The 17704-nt window shown below is 42.4% G+C and overlaps 1 protein-coding gene across 22 annotated transcripts in view; it reads right to left on the bottom strand.

Moving 5' to 3' along the window:
* Positions 1-17704, bottom strand: part of Btrc (beta-transducin repeat containing E3 ubiquitin protein ligase) — a 170485-nt gene that overhangs the window by 27624 nt on the left and 125157 nt on the right. For all 22 annotated transcript variants that reach the window (XM_034497315.2, XM_034497285.1, XM_034497323.2 and 19 more), the window contains one exon: positions 1088-1319. In XM_034497315.2, coding sequence (XP_034353206.1) covers positions 1088-1319 — 232 coding nt within the window. The remainder of the gene's footprint in view (positions 1-1087; positions 1320-17704) is intronic.

Genomic DNA, 17704 nt, shown 5'->3' with positions numbered 1-17704 from the left:
TCATGTGCATTGGTGTTTTGCTTGCATGTATGTTTGTATAAGATTGCTGGATCCTCTGAAACTGGATTTACAGACAGCTGTGAGTTACCATGTGGGTGCTGGGAATTGAACTCAGGTTCTCTAGAAGAGCAGCCAGTGCTCTTAACCGCTGAGCCATCTCTCCAGCCTCCAAACAAAAATTTTAAAAAGAGAAATGTAGCCGCGCAGTGGTAGCACACACCTTTAATCCCAGCACTTGGGAGGCAGAGGCAGAGAGGCAGAGAGGCAGAGAGGCAGAGAGGCAGAGAGGCAGAGAGGCAGAGAGGCAGAGAGAGAGGCAGAGAGAGAGGCAGAGAGAGAGGCAGAGAGAGAGGCAGAGAGAGAGGCAGAGAGGCAGAGAGAGAGGCAGAGAGAGAGGCAGAGAGGCAGAGAGAGAGGCAGAGAGGCAGAGAGAGAGGCAGAGAGGCAGAGAGAGAGGCAGAGAGGCAGAGAGGCAGAGAGGCAGAGAGGCAGAGAGGCAGAGAGGCAGAGAGGCAGAGAGGCAGAGAGGCAGAGAGGCAGAGAGGCAGAGAGGCAGAGAGGCAGAGAGGCAGAGAGGCAGAGGCAGAGGCAGGCAAATTTCTGAGTTCGAGGCCAGCCTGGTCTACAGAGTGAGTTCCAGGACAGCCAGGGCTACACAGAGAAACCCTGTCTCGAAAAACAAAACAAAACAAAATAAAGAGAGAGAGAGAGACAGAGACAGAGACAGAGACAGAGAGAGGTAGCTAGGAGTGTTATACTTGTAGTCTAAGGAATTAGTTTCTTTTTTTCTTTCTCTCCTCCCACCCACAGACAGAGTTTCTCTGTGTGGCCCTGGCTGTCCTGGACTCACTTTGTAGACCAGGCTGGCCTCGAATTCACAGTGATCAACCTGCCTCTGTCTCCCAAATGCTGAAATTAAAGGTGTGTGCCACATGCTTGACATTCCAGTACTTTCAATGCTAAGACAGAACTGCTGAGTTTGAGGCATGGCTACTGAGGTTATGGAGAAGAAGGGCTGGAGAGAGTAAGATCCAGTCCCATTACTGTGTAGCAGATTACCTAAGACTTTACAAGGAAGCACACATACCTGGCAGCGCAGTTATGAAATCTCTCTGCAGCATAGGCTTTAGATAGGAGTTGATGTGCCCATGCTGGTAATGACACATTTGCGATATAAGGTGTTCTACAAACTCCACTTGATCAGACTCTGACCACTGCTCAAAATACTTGACACACAGCTCCTTTTCCTTCTCATAGCTTGCTGAGAGTTTCCGCTGCTTGGGCACAATCATGCTGGAAGTGCCATTGGCAAGTTTTGTCTACAGGAAGGGAGGGATTGAAAGAAACATTTAACAGTAAGCATTGAAAATGAGGGAGATCTCCTGGTCTGGTATGCTAACTTATATCTTTGCAATTGAATTATTCTTGTTGGATTTACTGTAATTGAGTACCATGTAATTTGTGTACCATGATCATGTGGAAAGCCTTACAAATACCAGAGTCAGATGTTAAATCAGGTATACTGTGGGAAGACCAAGCATCCATTTCTACAATTTCACAGACAATCCTAATCTATGCTGATGCACAGATTAAAAACTGAAAGCCAGATGTATGTAATCATTACTAGCAAGCAAAAGGTTTAATTTGCTTGTTCTTGTATATAGCAGTTATTGGACAGGTAAATAATTAGTTGTTCACACTGACTTTTTTAATAGTCAAATAAGAAGTTTTTTCCCAACAAACACGGCACAAGGAGTACTGATTGTCACAGGTCAGTACTCTTGACTTGTTTAATCACAACCTAGGATCTCCTGTAAGCTACGACACAAAGTTAAAAAAAAAAAAAGTTTTCCACACAAAGAAAGACCAATGAATATTTACAGACCTCATAGTATCTTTGCAGATTAAGTCTAATAACTCATAAACTCAACTTAACCTTTTCTTTCCAAAAATCCCATCTTCCTGGTTATCAAAAAATTAAAGGCTATACTTTTTAGTAACTGAGTTATTTAATAAATATTTACTGAGTATCTACAATGTGTTTAACACTGTTCTAGGTGCTAGGGATACAATAAACAAACCCAGCAGAGTATCATCAGGACATATATTCTACTCGAAGAGGTATGTATCACTCATAATATAAATAGTGCTGTTGAAAAAAGCAGAATAAAATAATAGAAAAGGACTGGAGAGACAACTTAGCAGGTAAAGGCGCTTCACACTAAGCCTGATGACCAGAGTTTAATCCTTGGAGTCCACATGGAAGGAGTGAACCAACTCCTACAAGCTGTCCTCTGACCTCCACATGTGCTCTGCGGAATGTGTGTGTGTGTGTGTGTATTACTCAGACACAATAAATAAATGTAAAAAAGAACAGAAAGAGGGAGTATGTTATTATGGCAGGCAAAATTCTAAGATGACTCCATGAAGACCCACTATAAGATATGTAGGCAGGTCTTGTGGATCTCTATGAGTTTGGGGCCAGCCTGTCTACATAGTGAGTTCCAGACCAGTCAGACTCCCCCATTTTTTAAATATTATTTATTTTTCTTTATATGAGTACACTGTAGCTATCTTCAGACACACACCAGAAGGGTCTATTAGATCCTGTTACAGATGGTTGTGAGCCACCATGTGGTTGCTGGGAATTGAACTCAGGACTTCTGGAAGAGCAGTCAGTGCTCTTAACCACTGAGCCATCTCACCAGCGCCCAGAGTTTTAATTTGTTTTCCCCCCATGTGGGTGCTGAGGAGGAAGGTAGACATGTGATATAGAGAATTTGATCAAACTCCAAGTGCTAAGAACAGCTGCTACTGATAAGCATAGAGGAAATTAAGAGTCTTTTTAAGTTTTCCTGTAATGACAGGATAGTCTGCTACCAAGAGTAAGGTGTAAGGGTTTCTCCAGAACTTCTACTTGAGAACTTGGCTGGTTAACACACTGATCTCAGCTTTATGACACCTGAACTGAGAACACAGCCATGCTCAGTCACCCTCCCCATCTCTAGAACCATGAGCTAACAATGAAGAGGAGTGCTGGAACTTGCTATGTCTTTGATAATGAACTTGATCAGGAACTTGATGTGATTGCTTAACTCTACTGGGTCATACAGTTTTCCTAATGGGTGATAGTTGAACTTAACACTTTGTTATATAGGGGAAGAGTAAACTAACTAGGGAGACTTTTGAGAGCAGAGGCAGCATTCTGTCGGGCGTGCTCAAGGACCCCAAAATAGGCAAAGAGAACACTTGAGAGGTCTGAGCCATGCCACTCGGTCCATTTAGGTGACATCCTACATTTAGTCCATTTAGCTAACATCCATACATGTCCTCATCAACCCCTGCCTTTCCTCTTACACAAATGCTGCTCTTGCCACCAAAAGAAGTTAACAGGATGTGAAGAGTCACAATCCAGGGCACTAAGCCCAGATAACTTCTATATACTCCACACTCCTTATAGCATGAGCCACCACGAAGGATGAGAGGCCACAGGTACAAGCACTCAAGAGGTATGAGGGAGGGACACACACACACACACACACACACACACACACACACACACTGACTGATCCTGACTGTGGAACATGCACTAGGAGGTCACACATAGACAACAGGAGGCAACTTAGAGGCTATTTTAATGGTCCATGGAAGAGAAGCCATCTTTTAGACTACAGTGGTGGCTGTAGAAGTGGAGAGAAAGAATTAGTACTCAGTATATTTTGAAGGCAGAGCAGATCTTACCTAAACCTGGATGTGGGTAGGAGAAAGGAGATGAGACTTGCACTCATGTTTGAAGCTGCAGTGCATTGGGAAAAGACAGAAATCAACAGACGGCTACTCTCAGAAAAGTGATTTTTATAGAGGATGACACAAATGAGTACAACTGGATACCTTTCTAAGTAATGTGATGGACAATGAACAATGGACATACCTGCCTGAAGTGACCCTAGTGAGGCATGGAGACCCATGTTGCTATAGAATTCATCATGCTTACATATGCTGAATGTGGCATAACACTACCTACACTTGGATACTCTACTTCTGCTAGGAAGGCAGGAGCCTGTCTGTCTTATCTTCTTAAGACAGACAGAACAAATGGAACCTGGTCCGCAGCTGATAACAGTAGATTTCCAAGAAAGGCATGAAGGCACCTGTCTACAAACAAAGAGTGACACCTGTGAGCAGCAAGGCCAGTGTGCAGAGCTGCAGGTTTTCTATCATTGAGGCATTGCTCCCATGAAGAGTATAAGCGATTAATAAGGACCTGCTGGGCACTAGCCATAGTGAGGGAGTTCAAGCTACTATGTGGGCTGTTTGCATCTTAGCAAAGGGAAACTCATCAAATGAGTAAGAGTTACAGTACTAACAAACATACTGGCTTACAAGCTTAACCAAAAAAGCCACATCTCATTCCAATGACAAAAGTCCACAATCTCATCATTATTATCTCTATCATAAAATGTAGAAATGGGCTGGAGACATAGCCTAGTGGCCAGAGTACTTGTTTAGCATGGACTGTGCCCTAAGATTCACATATAAACAGGTGCTGTGGTACAGGAGGATCAGAAGTTTAAGGTCATCTTCATTTACGTTAACAATTTGGAAGGCAACCTGGACTAAATAAGATTGTACCTTACAAAACCAACAAAGCAACCAAAGCAATTCCCCCTCCTCCCTCACAAAAAGAATGAACAGACTGAGTTGTGGCAGAGCTGCCCTCTGGTTAGAGCTCAATTCAAGTAATGTGAAATCACCAACTTGATGAAGTGGGTGTTTCTGTTTTGTGTAGACTAGTCATAGCTGTGATCCCAGGGAGCCATGCTTGTTGCTGCTGCTGCTGCCAGGCTGGCAGATAAAACCACCTAAGAACTGAGGGAACCTGGTAATTTTCCTCTTGATCTAGGCTCAGTCAAGGCTTTCTTCTGCTTTCCCTGATCAAATCCTAAGTAGGTCTTAAAACCCTGGGTTATTAGAAGAGAGGAATGAGGTGGACATTCATGCATTCACCAGCTGCTCTCTCTGGGTGACGGGGAGGCTCTTCCTTGATGGTTACTGCCCTTCACAAGTGTACTTCCTTTAAAGAAGACTCGTACCTAAGAGCTACTATCTTCTCAAATGGTATCACTCCTGAGCATAAGCCCTTTCTATACACAGCCTCCAAAGCTGTGGCTCTGGAACTGGAAGACTCACTAGCTGTCCCAAGCCTGCTTATGCTCACATGGAGGGAGGTGTGTGGCATCCCTACCCTAACCATGCTGATGACCAACTGAGTGCCTCCACACTGGCTTGGGCAAGCACTGTCCCACTGAGGCTACAGCCTAGTTCCAAATCAGCATGACAACACTGTTGGAGCTGGGTTTTCCCCCTATTTTTGAAAACACATCTTTCTTTCTTAGTTCAGATTTAATAAATATTATATGCATGGAGGGTATAATATTAACTGTCACAGATGCCCAGGACAGCCCCGACCACAGAACAGGTCAGCACCAGCTTCACAATGCCCCTTCGCAGCCACTCGCCACCCTAAGAGTAACGCTGGTTTCATTTCACTTTTGGGACAGGGTCTAATTATGAAGTGTAGGCTGGCTTCAAATCTGTGCCAATCGTTTTGCCACAGTTTCCAGACTGTTGGGATTATATGGTAAGCCACCGCACCAGGCTAAAACACATTTAAAAAAAAATTATCCACTTAAGAAATTTACTGCAGGCCGGGCAGTGGTGGCGCAGGCCTTTAATCCCAGCACTTGGGAGGCAGAGGCAGGCAGATTTCTGAGTTTGAGGCCAGCCTGGTCTACACAGTGAGTTCCAGGACAGCCAAGGCTATACAGAGAAACCCTGTCTCAAAAACAACAACAACAACAACAACAACAAACAAACAAACAAAAACAAAAAAAAAAAAAAAGAAAAAAGGAAAGAAATTTACTGCAGAATAAAAAAAAATTAAAAGACAAGAAAGCCCCACACAACACCTATAAAAGCTTAGCAAATGTGCAATACTTGTAAAGTACAAACCCTGCTGAGGGGGTGTTTAATTTGAGACAGGGTCTCACTATGTAGTCCTGGATATCTGGATCCCACTATATAGACCAGGCTGCCCTTGAACTCAAGGAGATCCGCCTGCCTCTGCCTCCTGAGCACTTGATAGCAGTGTGCCTGCCACATAATACACCATTGTGCCTAGTGGGAATTTTTTTTTAATGTAAATAAATGGAGAGATCTGTTACACAAGACAGAACTGTTCATTCTTCCCAGCTTGATCTAAAGGGTAAATACAATACCAATTAAAACCTTAGCAGGCAAACTGATGTAGAATTTACTAATTTGTAAAGTGATGCAAAGGGATGTAAATTAAAAGATGGATGGGGCTGGAGAGATGGCTCAGAGGTTAAGAGCACTGGCTCCTCTTCCAGAGGTCCTGAGTTCAATTCCCAGCACCCACATGGTGGCTCACAACCATCTGTAATGCGATCTGGTGCCTTCTTCTGGCCCACAGGTGTACATTCAGATAGAGCACTCCCATACATAAAATAAATCTTAAAAAAAAAAAAGACGGAGGCTCGGACTACAGCATTTTATTCTCCCTCTTACTCCCCACAACCCGTGTGTGTGTGTGTGTGTGTGTGTGTGTGTGTGTGTACATATGTGTGTGCAGACATGAGTGTAAAGGACACTTTCAAGAGTTGGTTCTTTCCTGCTACTGTAGGTTATGAGGATCAAACTCAGGTTGTTGGGTTTGTAAGAAAAGCGATTTACCAACTGAACCCATCTTTCTTGTATTTTAAAACATACAATAGTAACCAAGACAGTGTGGCTTTGACAGGAGCAGGAAAAGTGGGTCAATCAATCAATCGGTCAGAAGAAATTCATACATGACTGATTCTTTTTCTTTTCTCCCTTCACCTGATATGGTATTACTATGTAGCTTATTCTGTGGCCTTGCACTCATAATTCTCCTGCCTCAGCTTCTCAACTGCTGGGATTATAAGTGTGTACCATTACACTCAGCACTGGGCAGTTGAATGGTTCTAGGATAATCCTATGGGGAAAGGATAATTTTTTTTAAAAGATCAGATTAGGGAGGTGTGGAGAGCTTTTGGGGCTGCTTGGCAGAGATCTGACATTGGCCAAGGATAAGGAAATGGGCTCTCGGCAGGAATCTGACATTGGGCCATGAACGAGGAAGTAAGTTCAAGCAGGAATCTAATTTCAGGCTAAAACAGAGAAGTAATTTCAGTCAGGAATCCAAGTCTTAGGCTAGAACATAGAAGTAGGCCTCAGGCATGGATCTGACTGTGGGCTAGGACAGGGAAGGAGGCTCAGATACTTTTGTCATCCTGATGAGCCCTTAGAAACAGCAATCATTAGAGTGATCAAGAGAGTGATGAGAGGGACTTTGTCTATTGCCCTGTTTGTTCCTTGACTATTTGTATCTATTGTATTGCTGGTTCTTCAACCTAGAACTGACCTAAATACTTGCATGTAACTAAAATGGTTTAAAAGAAAATTGGGAAGAAATAAACCCGCCTCAGCCTTCAGCCTCAGAACTAACTGGCTGGGGTCATGCTACAATATTGCCTAATCATCTTTTTTCTTTTTAATCCTCACTCCTGCACTGGAGAACCTGTTGACTGAGCTGGCTTGGTCAGGGAGGGGGATGGAAGGAGAGTATAGGGAGAGACTACTGGAATTTAAGGCCATTTGGGCTGATGTGAAATCCTAGTGCAGTGGAAACTCCTTGGAATCTATGAGAGTAACCCTAGTGAGAACTCCCAGTTAATGGAGCCTGAACCATCTATCTTCTGTAATCAGAAAAAGCTTCCAGTGGTGGGACTGGACACCAACCTTCCACCTACAATCTGTCCTGCATTCAAGACAATGCTGGGGCAATGGTGATGCAGAACTTGAGAGTGGTCAACCAATTTGAGGCCCATATCACAAGAAGGAGCCTATGCCTGGTACTACCTGGAAAACTAGGAACCAGAGGCTAGATAACACAGAGACCTAGGGTAGGAGCAAATCCGACTAACCCCTCACTTCCAAATGTCAATGAAATGACTTCTAAGGGTATCCTGCTGTACTCAGAGATCAAAAAAGACTGCCTTCAGCAGCTAATGGGAGTGGATTCAGAGATCCACAGACAAACATTAGGCAGTGAGGGAGCCCAGGTTGGAGGTCTCCATTGGGTCTTTTAACCTTGAAGCTTAGGAAACCCCTCAGAAAAAGGGAGGAAGAACTGTGGGAGCCAGAGGGGTAACCCTAACCCTGGGATACCAAAAGGAATGTCCTGAAGAACCAACCAAGCAGGGCTCACGAGGGCTCACAGAGACTGAAACAGCAATCACAGAGCTTGAGCTAGGTCCTCTACTTGTTGGTTTGGTGTTTTGGGGTAGGGGAGGAGGACTCCTGATAGTGGGAATGAAATGGGGGTATCTCTTACTTTTTCCCTGATTTTGGGGTTGCCTCCTCCAGCCTTGATGTGAGGGTTTGTGCTTCGTCTTATTGTATCTTATGTCATGCTTGATTGATTTCAGTGGGAGGCCTGCTCTTTTCTCAGGTGACACTGGGGTGATGGTAGTGGATCTGAGGGAGAAGGGAGGTGGAGAGGAACTGGGGGGAGTGGGAAGAGAGGAAGTCTTGGTCAGGATATATTGTATGAGAGAAGAAAAAGTAAACGTTAGAAAAAAGATTTATATTTTATGTGGCACATGTGTGTGTGCGTGTATATGTGTGCATGTGTGTGCACTAAGTGCTGCAGGTATCCACAGAAATGAGAAGGTGGCAGCAGAGCCCCTGGAACTGATAGTAAATAGTTGTGAGACGCTGGATGTGGGTGCTGGGAACTAAACCCAGGTCCTCTGTAAGAGCAGGAAATGCTCTTACTTGCAAGCCATCTCTCCAACCCCAAGAGCAACTTTTTAAAAATAATGATGTTAAGCAACGGTATATCTATACTGGAAAACCACATGCAAGATCAACTAAGGCGTATCTTAGATGTATACGTTCAAGTTAAAAACTACGAACTATAAAACTTCTTGAAGTGTGGAAAAAGTTTTTGTACCCTTGGGCTAAGAAAACATTTCAGAGAGGTTGCAAACTTAATAAAAGAAAGTAATTTAATAAATCAGGGTGTGTGTGTGTGTGGGTGTGTGTGTGTGTGTGTATGTGTAGGTGCGCACTTGGCATGGTGTTTATGGAGTTCACAAAATAACTTTTGGGAGTCAGTCTTCTACTGCATAAGTCTTAGGGGGTGGAACTTGGGTTTTCAGGGTTTTTGACAGCAAGTGCATTTATCTTTTAAGCCATCTCAGAAGCTGGGGGAAATATTTGCAATAAATGTATTTAACAAAAGATTGTAGAATATATGTAGAAGTCTTAGGACTCAATAGTCAGAAGATAATTCTAGTTGCTTCGTTATTAAAAATATACCTATTTGTTTGTTTGTTTTTTTTTAAACTGGCAAAAGATGGGATATACCACCAAAAACAAACTTCTGGAACGTTAGTAATCAGACAATAAGATGGTCAACATTTCAAGTCATTATGTAAATTACAGCCATGAGATATTACTACACATGGGCTAAGATTTAAAAGACTGGCTATTTGGAACAACTGGCCTCTCATATATCACAGTTGCTAATGCTGAATGGTATAATTACTTTGGAAACAAGTTGACAACAGTGTGTTATAGAGGGAAACATAGATGCTACCATATTTATCTCCTAAGCACAAGATACAATTCTATACATTAATGGTATTGTTTCCGCCTTCAGTGTCAACAATTCTTCAGTGTCATAAGACACAAGTCCATCAAGAGAGGAATGATAAACAATAAATTGTAATGGAGGCACACAATGAAACACTTAGCAACACAAAACAAGGATGGATTCCAGATCACATGACTACAGAAGCCAGGTGTAAGTACATACAGTCCACTCATATGCCACCCTAGGAACAGCGAATCAAAACCTTAGTTATAAAAGCAGATTAGTGGTTTCTTTAAGTGGGGGTGGGAGGGAAACTAGCTGGGGAAAGGTATGGGGGATGCACTGGGGCCATGGAAATCTTCTTGTTACAACAGCATGCAAATTTGCTGAACCATACTACTTAATGCCACCATGATATTAATTCCGTTTGTAACTAACACACTACATTTATAAAAGAACCCCGAAGGTCTTTGCTGCTCTGTCTCTTCTTTGACCATTCTCCCATACAGATTTGTCTACAAATGTCTGAAGTAAATGAAGTAAAATTTCTATTTGAAACTGAAAAATCCACAAGGGTACAGTGAGAAAGTTCAATTATTAAAACAACCAGAAGGTTGTATATTGGAGTGTATGAGGAGAGAGATGAGAACGGCTGCTTGTGGCCACAGAATTGATTCAGCGTTCCCAACAAAAGCCCGATGACTCAAGCATCCTGTTCAAACGTCCAGGAAAGCTGACAAACAGCCTCAGCTTAATGACAACAGCAGCCTCCTGCCGCCCTGTGCAGCTCTTCTGCTTTTCTGTCTGCAATGAACAGTTGTCTCCAGACAAAGCTCAAATGACACTGTCAGGTGACAAGCACACCAAATGAAAGGAGTTAAGTGTTTGTAGCACTGTCTTCCAGTTTAGGCCTAAAAGGCTAAGGGCCTCACTCCTGAAAACACATTACATGTACTGCTTTCAAAATGACCATGAATTTCTCTGCAGCTGCTGCCTGGGCCAGGAAGAGAAAATATATTCTTACAGACATCAACTGGCTTAGCCAATAATATGATACGTGTGGACTTTACTCAGTGTATCATGTAAAAGTAACATCATGGATAGCTGAACAAGACTATGAAATGACATACATTTCCAGCTTACAGGCAAACCCTGCTGTAACCAACCAATAGGAAGGGTAGGGGAAGTGGAGAAATCATGTTTCAGACAAAGACAAGAATTATTTTGAGGACAAGGACAAAATGAAGAGACTGTTGGTGACTGGTGAGATGGTTTTGAGACTCTAGCATCGGGGACTATGGTATGTGGAGAAATAACAACTCAGATAAGGTACTGAGTTAAGAATAAAGTAAGCACCAACTGTGCTGGGGGTTAGAATCCACCCAAGAGAGGCAGAGCAAAAATTCTGATTAAGGCTGGAACCTGAGCGCTGTCCAGTACCCAACTGGCTCTGTGGTACGGCACTCTGTGAAGGGAAGTTTAGCAGAGGCAGTGAATGGGCACAGAACACACACTGCTTTCTCTGGGCAAGGCTGAGGAAAAAACCAAAAGATATATTCTAATGTCAGAGACTGATATGGAGTAAAGAAAAATAAGAACAAGGCAAAGCAGTGGGTGAACTTGAGCTTAGCTGGGAGCTAAGGGAGTTCCTGCAGGAGGGGCAGCTAAGCTGAGCTCTGCATAAGACTAAGTCTTACCTGGACCTAGAGAAAGAATCTGAAAAACAAAAGTGGGAGGAGGGTGGAAAGGTAGATACGAAGAAGAAAAGAGTGAAGGGCCCACATGCACAGGAGCAGAGTTACCAGCAAAAGGTAAAGTGATGAAAAATGAGGGGCCTGCTCTGAGGTCTCCAGGGCCATGGGAAGAAGTCTGGACATCCACTCATGTTTAAGGGGGAGTCCACCGGTGAGGTTCTGAAGAAGTCAAACATGAATGATGCCATCTGCTGTGACTTGGAAATACACCAGCTCCGTTACAGAGAACAGACCAGGAGCTGGTGATGTGAGGACAAGGGAAGACCAACAATCCAAGAGGTGATTAGAGGATTAGAAGAGGCTACTCAGGAAGTGTTAGCAAAGTGTGTTATTCTCACAGAGAATCAGGACAAAGAACAAATGGACGTTTACAATCTGAAGGGTGGGTGTGGTGGCCAATGACTGTAGTCAAGAGTTTCAAGGCTATGAAGTCTTGTCAAGAGAGGTGAGAAGTGGGGGGTGAGGAGAAGAGGAGCAAAAGTTGAAAGAGGAGGAGGAGAAAAAGAGGTGAGGGGAGAGGAAAGAAGTGTGGGTTAGAACATTCATTCATTCATTCACTTATTCATTCATCCATCCATCTATCTACCCATCTGGCCATCCATCCAGAGATTCATTTGAGATAGGATTTCACTATGTAGCCCTGGCTGGCATGGAATTCACTATGTAGACCAGGCTGGCCTTGTATTCACAGAGATTCACTTGCCTCTGCCTTCCAAATGCTGGAATTAAAGGCATGTACCACTACCACAGTTCATACACAATACTCTTCTTTGAATATGATTATTTATTTCTTCCTCAAAGGAAGAATTGATAAATTACCCTGGGTAATAGCAGAAGCACAGTTACAGGTTCTTACTGTGGCCAGGAAAACCAAGTCCAAACCTGCCAGAATGCATATTTGTTTTGTTTCTGTGTTTTTGGTTATACAGCCCAAGCTGGAGTTTAATTTGTGATCCTCCTGCCTCATCCACCAGAGTACTGGGAACATAGGCATGAACTACCATGTCTGGCTTGCCATAGTTTTAGGGAGAAAGGCAGAGGCTTTTTGGAGGCCCACTCTTCTAGTCTCTATAGGCTATTGCCAAACTTTCGCTAAATAAGAATCTAAAAACACTGATTCTCTCTACTCTCAATGCCTCTCACTTGCTTCTTTCCTAAAGCGCCTTTTAGAAAACGTCAGTGTTGTCTTGGTTGGATTGAGGGGAAATGTTCTGTCTGCAACTTGATCAGGCTGGAGAGACAGGGACAAGTGAGCACGCCTAGGGAAGGAGATGGTGAACAGGGGCTCAAAGTAGCTCTGGAGCCCCAGAGGGATGGGAAGCAAGGGAAAGAAGCCCACAGCATCCAAGCACGTTTCTAGAAGGGAATTCATGAGAAACTGGAAGCGCTTGGGCACAAACTGAACAAGCAGAGAATAGGTAACAAATGCTCAAAAGTAGGGTCACACATGACATTCAACATTCTGATTTTTAGTTTGTAAAAAAACTTAATAATTTTCAGTGACCAAAATATAATCCTTTCTCTTTTTACTGGCGTTGGGAATGAGAATCCGCATGAAAGCAGAGAGCTGAATATACAGAACGGGGTTCATATCCCAACCGAAGTAAACACCCTGTTTCTCAGGGGAGTGAGTGTATTAATATTGTAACAGCCTCTACTAAATATGATTACGTATTAGGTGAACTCATAAATATGTCACATCTGATTAGTGAATGTGGAAGACAGGAAGGGGCAGATTTGTCAGCAGAGAGGAAGTTCACATTAAGAATCTGACTGATTTCTAATAACCAGCAAGACAAAGCTTGTGATCATTCCAAAGCTTTTAAATAAAACTCACTAGGAAATGTACTCACAGTGTCTCAGTATGATTATTTAAAGACTAGACATTTGCTAGTCTTCTATTTACTGATGATAGGAAAAGTTATACATAAAATTCAGCCAAGTCAAAGCAAGGCCATTTTGACAGTTTCCTGATTTTTACTGTAGTTAAAGAGACAAGAAAGCCACTTAACATTTTTAGACTTAAAAACTGACTCTTGTTTCATTGGTGGTCTCTGGCATGCGACTTTGTAGATTCCACGGTGATGGGCTTCTTTTGTTCTAAACCAAGGAATTCGTCGCTGCAGCTTACTTAATTTACTGCTGTGTTATTATTACAGCCACTAACGACACACACCTCCAAGGCTGGTAAACCCACTGATGTAGACAGTGCCACCTTAAAAGGATTTTTGGATGTGTCCTAGTGAGGGGGAAAAAGGACATAATGTTTAATTATAAGAAATGATTGAAATAGGCACAGACATACCCCGGGTGCCTCTGCACTGCAGCAAGCTCTAAACTTGTTATCGTTAATGGTTTAAATTTCACTGTGCTAATCATTTCAGGACACAAGCCTTTCTTGATAATCTAATGAATTATTCCAACATCCTTCAGCAAAAAAAAAATCCTCCATGACAGCACTAATTACAAGACGTTTTCCCAGTGCTTATGTAAAATATGACAGAGCAGCAGCTTAGGGAATTGCAGAAAACTGCTTCTAATTTCCACTGAGAAACTGACAAACACCTCTCTTTCATCTCTCCCAGCTCTCAAGTAAGATTTAACTTTCTCATTTAGTTAATTACCGAGTGAGGATCATCATTTCCCCGGATCGGAGCGGCACAGAGCCTTTATCGTGTTAACTTGTGAACTTGATCGATGGCTGCTGCTAAAACTTAATAACTTCACCCCCTGGCAAATTGTAAGATAAATATAATAGGAGAAACTCTGACAGTAAAAACCTGCCAGAAATGAGCGCTGTGTTTATGTTTCTTTGCAGGCAGCAAAAAAAACAACCGACAGCTTATTACTGGTTGCGTGTTACTTATATTTAAAAGACTCCAGGCAGTTAACTTTCTGCGTACTGTTAAAACTTTGCTCATGAGATGGGAAAACAGCACAAGTGTTGCCGACTTGGAGAGTGAGGAAGAAAACACAGGGAGAAGGGTAACATGAGGGACCACATACATTGTGAAGATGTCATGTTTGTCATAAAAAATGTTCAAGCAACACAAACGGGCAGAATAATCCTCTTAAAAAGAATTCTGGCCTTTTGAAACACAGGGGCAAGGCACAGGAATTTTACTCACTCAAATTTTTTTCGATGACCATGGGTCCATGCTCGAAGAATTCAATTAACCACAGAATTCCTCCATCTCTTCAAAACCCCCTGCAGCTAGAAAAGCACTCACTAACTCCACCAGTTAATGTCATGACTCTGAGGGAAGTGTAGCTAGGGAACAACATGATCTGAGCCTTTCACCGAGTCTTGCACTACTCACCTTCCACACCTAAGCTAAGCCAATCCAGGAAGACATTTTCTGATGAACAGTTCTCTTTAGGGAATCTGATTATAAGCTTGGAATTTTAGCAACTGACAAAGGGCAAGGTTGGGACACAGCAGAGTCAGTCTTTATAACCAGCAATATAAAGGACAACAGACTAGGAGTAACAATGAGGTCTAGTCATGAAACACTGCAACTGAGTGTGTCGACTCATGCCTGCTATCCTAGCACTGGATAGGCAAAGGCAAAGACTGGAGAATCACTGCAAGTTTGAGGCCAGCCTGTGCTAAGAGTGAGGCCCTATCTCAAAAACAAAACAAAACAAAACAAAACAAAAGTCAATCAATCAAATAACAGAATTACCATTCATTAATGTCTGTCCCTGCCATCTAATGACTGAACAAAAATATATTTGTATATATAAATTGTCAAGGCCACTCATAACACAGAAACATTAAAGGAAATAGTATGACTAAATTCGGGGAGGAGCTAATCAGGAAAGGTCTCAAAGGACTTACAGAGGTTAAGCTGCATGTTTGCAATTGTATTTAGCTCCCAATTACATGCTGTAACAGACCAATACACTGGAGGCTTAATGCTGCAATCCAAAAGACCACCATTTTGAAAGCTGACAAGCTCTGGAAAACTAAACATTAAAACAGCAAACAAAATTCCTCTGTGCTAAAGAATCACATTCATTATATAATCTATCTGGGGATGAAGGGCTGGGAAGATGGCTCAGTGGGTAAAGTGTCTGCTGTGTAAACATAAGGATCTGGATCAAACCTCAGAACTCACCAGAAAATAAAACTAAAAATCCAGGCATTGTGTATGTTGGTAATCTCAACCATCATGGGTTGGGGGAATGTGTAGAAAAAGGAATATTCCTGGGGCGCATTGGCCAGACAGTCTAGCCTAATTGGTTAAATCTAAACAAGGAAGTTGGAGCTGGGTGCCATTCTTGAGGATTACACCTGAAGACCTCCAGAGGATGAACATGTACATGTGTTCCTGTGCACACAAGTTTTTAAAAGCCCAGAAGGGAGGTGGCAAGAAAGGAGAGAGGCAAGAATGAGTGCAGAACTGGATGTCGGGGTGACATGTGACTGGGAGAAATTAGATGGAGGGCTCAGGTGGGTGTACATGTGTGAGAGCAGAGAACGGTGAGGAGGAGCCAGAAGGGTTAGGGGAGACACAGGGAGGGGAGAAAAATGATGAGCAGGGAGACAGGGAAAACAGCTTGGGGAGAAGGGATGAAGACTGAGAGATGGAGCAGATGAGGAGGAGAAACTGGCCCTAATCCAGTGCACAAGGATCTAGCATGACCAGCGCCTGCTCCTCAAGAAGCAGGATGCTCTATGGACAAGCAAGTTCTCTCCCACACAATGAACAACAAGCATTAGGAAGGAGGGGGATTTTGAATACTGGTATTTGATGTCTCAGGCAGAGCAATAAAGCTTAACTGTCTGGAATCTGGCTGATTCTTCTCTGTAACTTCCTGAGGTGCAGATTGCACCTCTGGATATAAAGTGATAACCAAATATCATAAAACACTGAGGATGCTGGGAGTTTAAATCAGGAGTCTTCTTTGCAGCTTCATCTTCACATCCTTGCCTCATGTAGCATCAGAAAGTTAAGTTCTGCCATACGGGCCTGCCATGAGAAGCAGAGACACACAGCTGGAAGTACATGAGGAAAATCGAGGTGAGTTTACATCACATAGAAATGCTTGGAGACTTGGGTGTTTTTATTTTATTTTATTTTATTTATTTATTTATTTATTTATTTATTTATTTATTGTCTATGAAAGACAGTGACTTGTCTTAATAACTTATAACTTGCTCTTAATCTAAAGCCTGGCTTTGGGGGTATGGATGGGGGACAGGCTTTCAAGAAGCCAACTCAGCTTTCTAGAAGAAATTCAACTCTTTCCAAACGCTTGTTAATGCATGTTAAATGCAGCAAGAAATAATCCTATGAGGCAGGGTGCAGGCCTCTCTCAGCACAGAGAATGAAGTAAATGACTTGTAACTTCTGGAAGTCTTGGTTATCTGCAGGTAAAACTTTAATAACCCTTAGAGCATCGAGGGACTAAAGACATTTCTCTCTGGAATACTTCGGTAATTGTTTTCTTAATTTATCCAGGAAAGGCTTACTTTGGATGCAGCATCTGTTTTTTTTTTTTTTTTAGGAGAGGTGATCAGAATAACTTGCTCAGACTCACATAAATTAGCAAAGTTCAGACTAAATTTCAAAATGTAGCCATTATATAAGCTGCATGGTGTTTATAGAACACAGTTCTGGTTCTTCTTTTTAATAATCAAGTTGCTTGCAAGTAAATAGCCAGGCAGGGGCTGGAGACTGGTGCTGTGCTGTAGACATCTTTTGTGTAGCCAAGAGGTTTATGTGCACACCAAGACCATGAGCATCAACTGAAGCTAGCCCTATGACCCTCTGTACAAATTATGTTTACGTATCAGAATGTTGTAAATATAACGAAATCATGATTAGGTCTTGATCTGATTCCACTACAGCTCCCCACTTACTTGGTATATAATCTTGGGTAAATTACATAACTTTTCAGGGTCTCAAATTCCTTATCTATAAACAGTGACACTCTGTCTTTGTTGGAAGCATTAACATTGAGCTAAAAATGAGAAAACATACAAAAAAGTATTTAAAGAGAGAACCCAAGAAGGACTAGTGGTAAGCATGGCTTTAACGTGAAAGAACAGCAACCTACCCACACATCGTTGGTTGTAATTAGCTTACCACTTTATTAATGGAATCTTTTGGTTTTTCAATTATATACAGAAACTCTTACTTTCAAAGCAGACTTTAAGCTTTGGAGGACAGAGATAAATCTTTTGAATCTACATAGTAGCAGTACAAAAATAGGTGGTAAACTCAATTTTTAATCTAAA

This window comes from Arvicanthis niloticus, chromosome 1, assembly GCF_011762505.2.
Source record: "Arvicanthis niloticus isolate mArvNil1 chromosome 1, mArvNil1.pat.X, whole genome shotgun sequence".
NCBI lineage: Eukaryota > Metazoa > Chordata > Mammalia > Rodentia > Muridae > Arvicanthis > Arvicanthis niloticus.
Note: the sequence above shows the minus strand (reverse complement) of the source record. Positions and strands in the feature narration are given on the sequence as shown.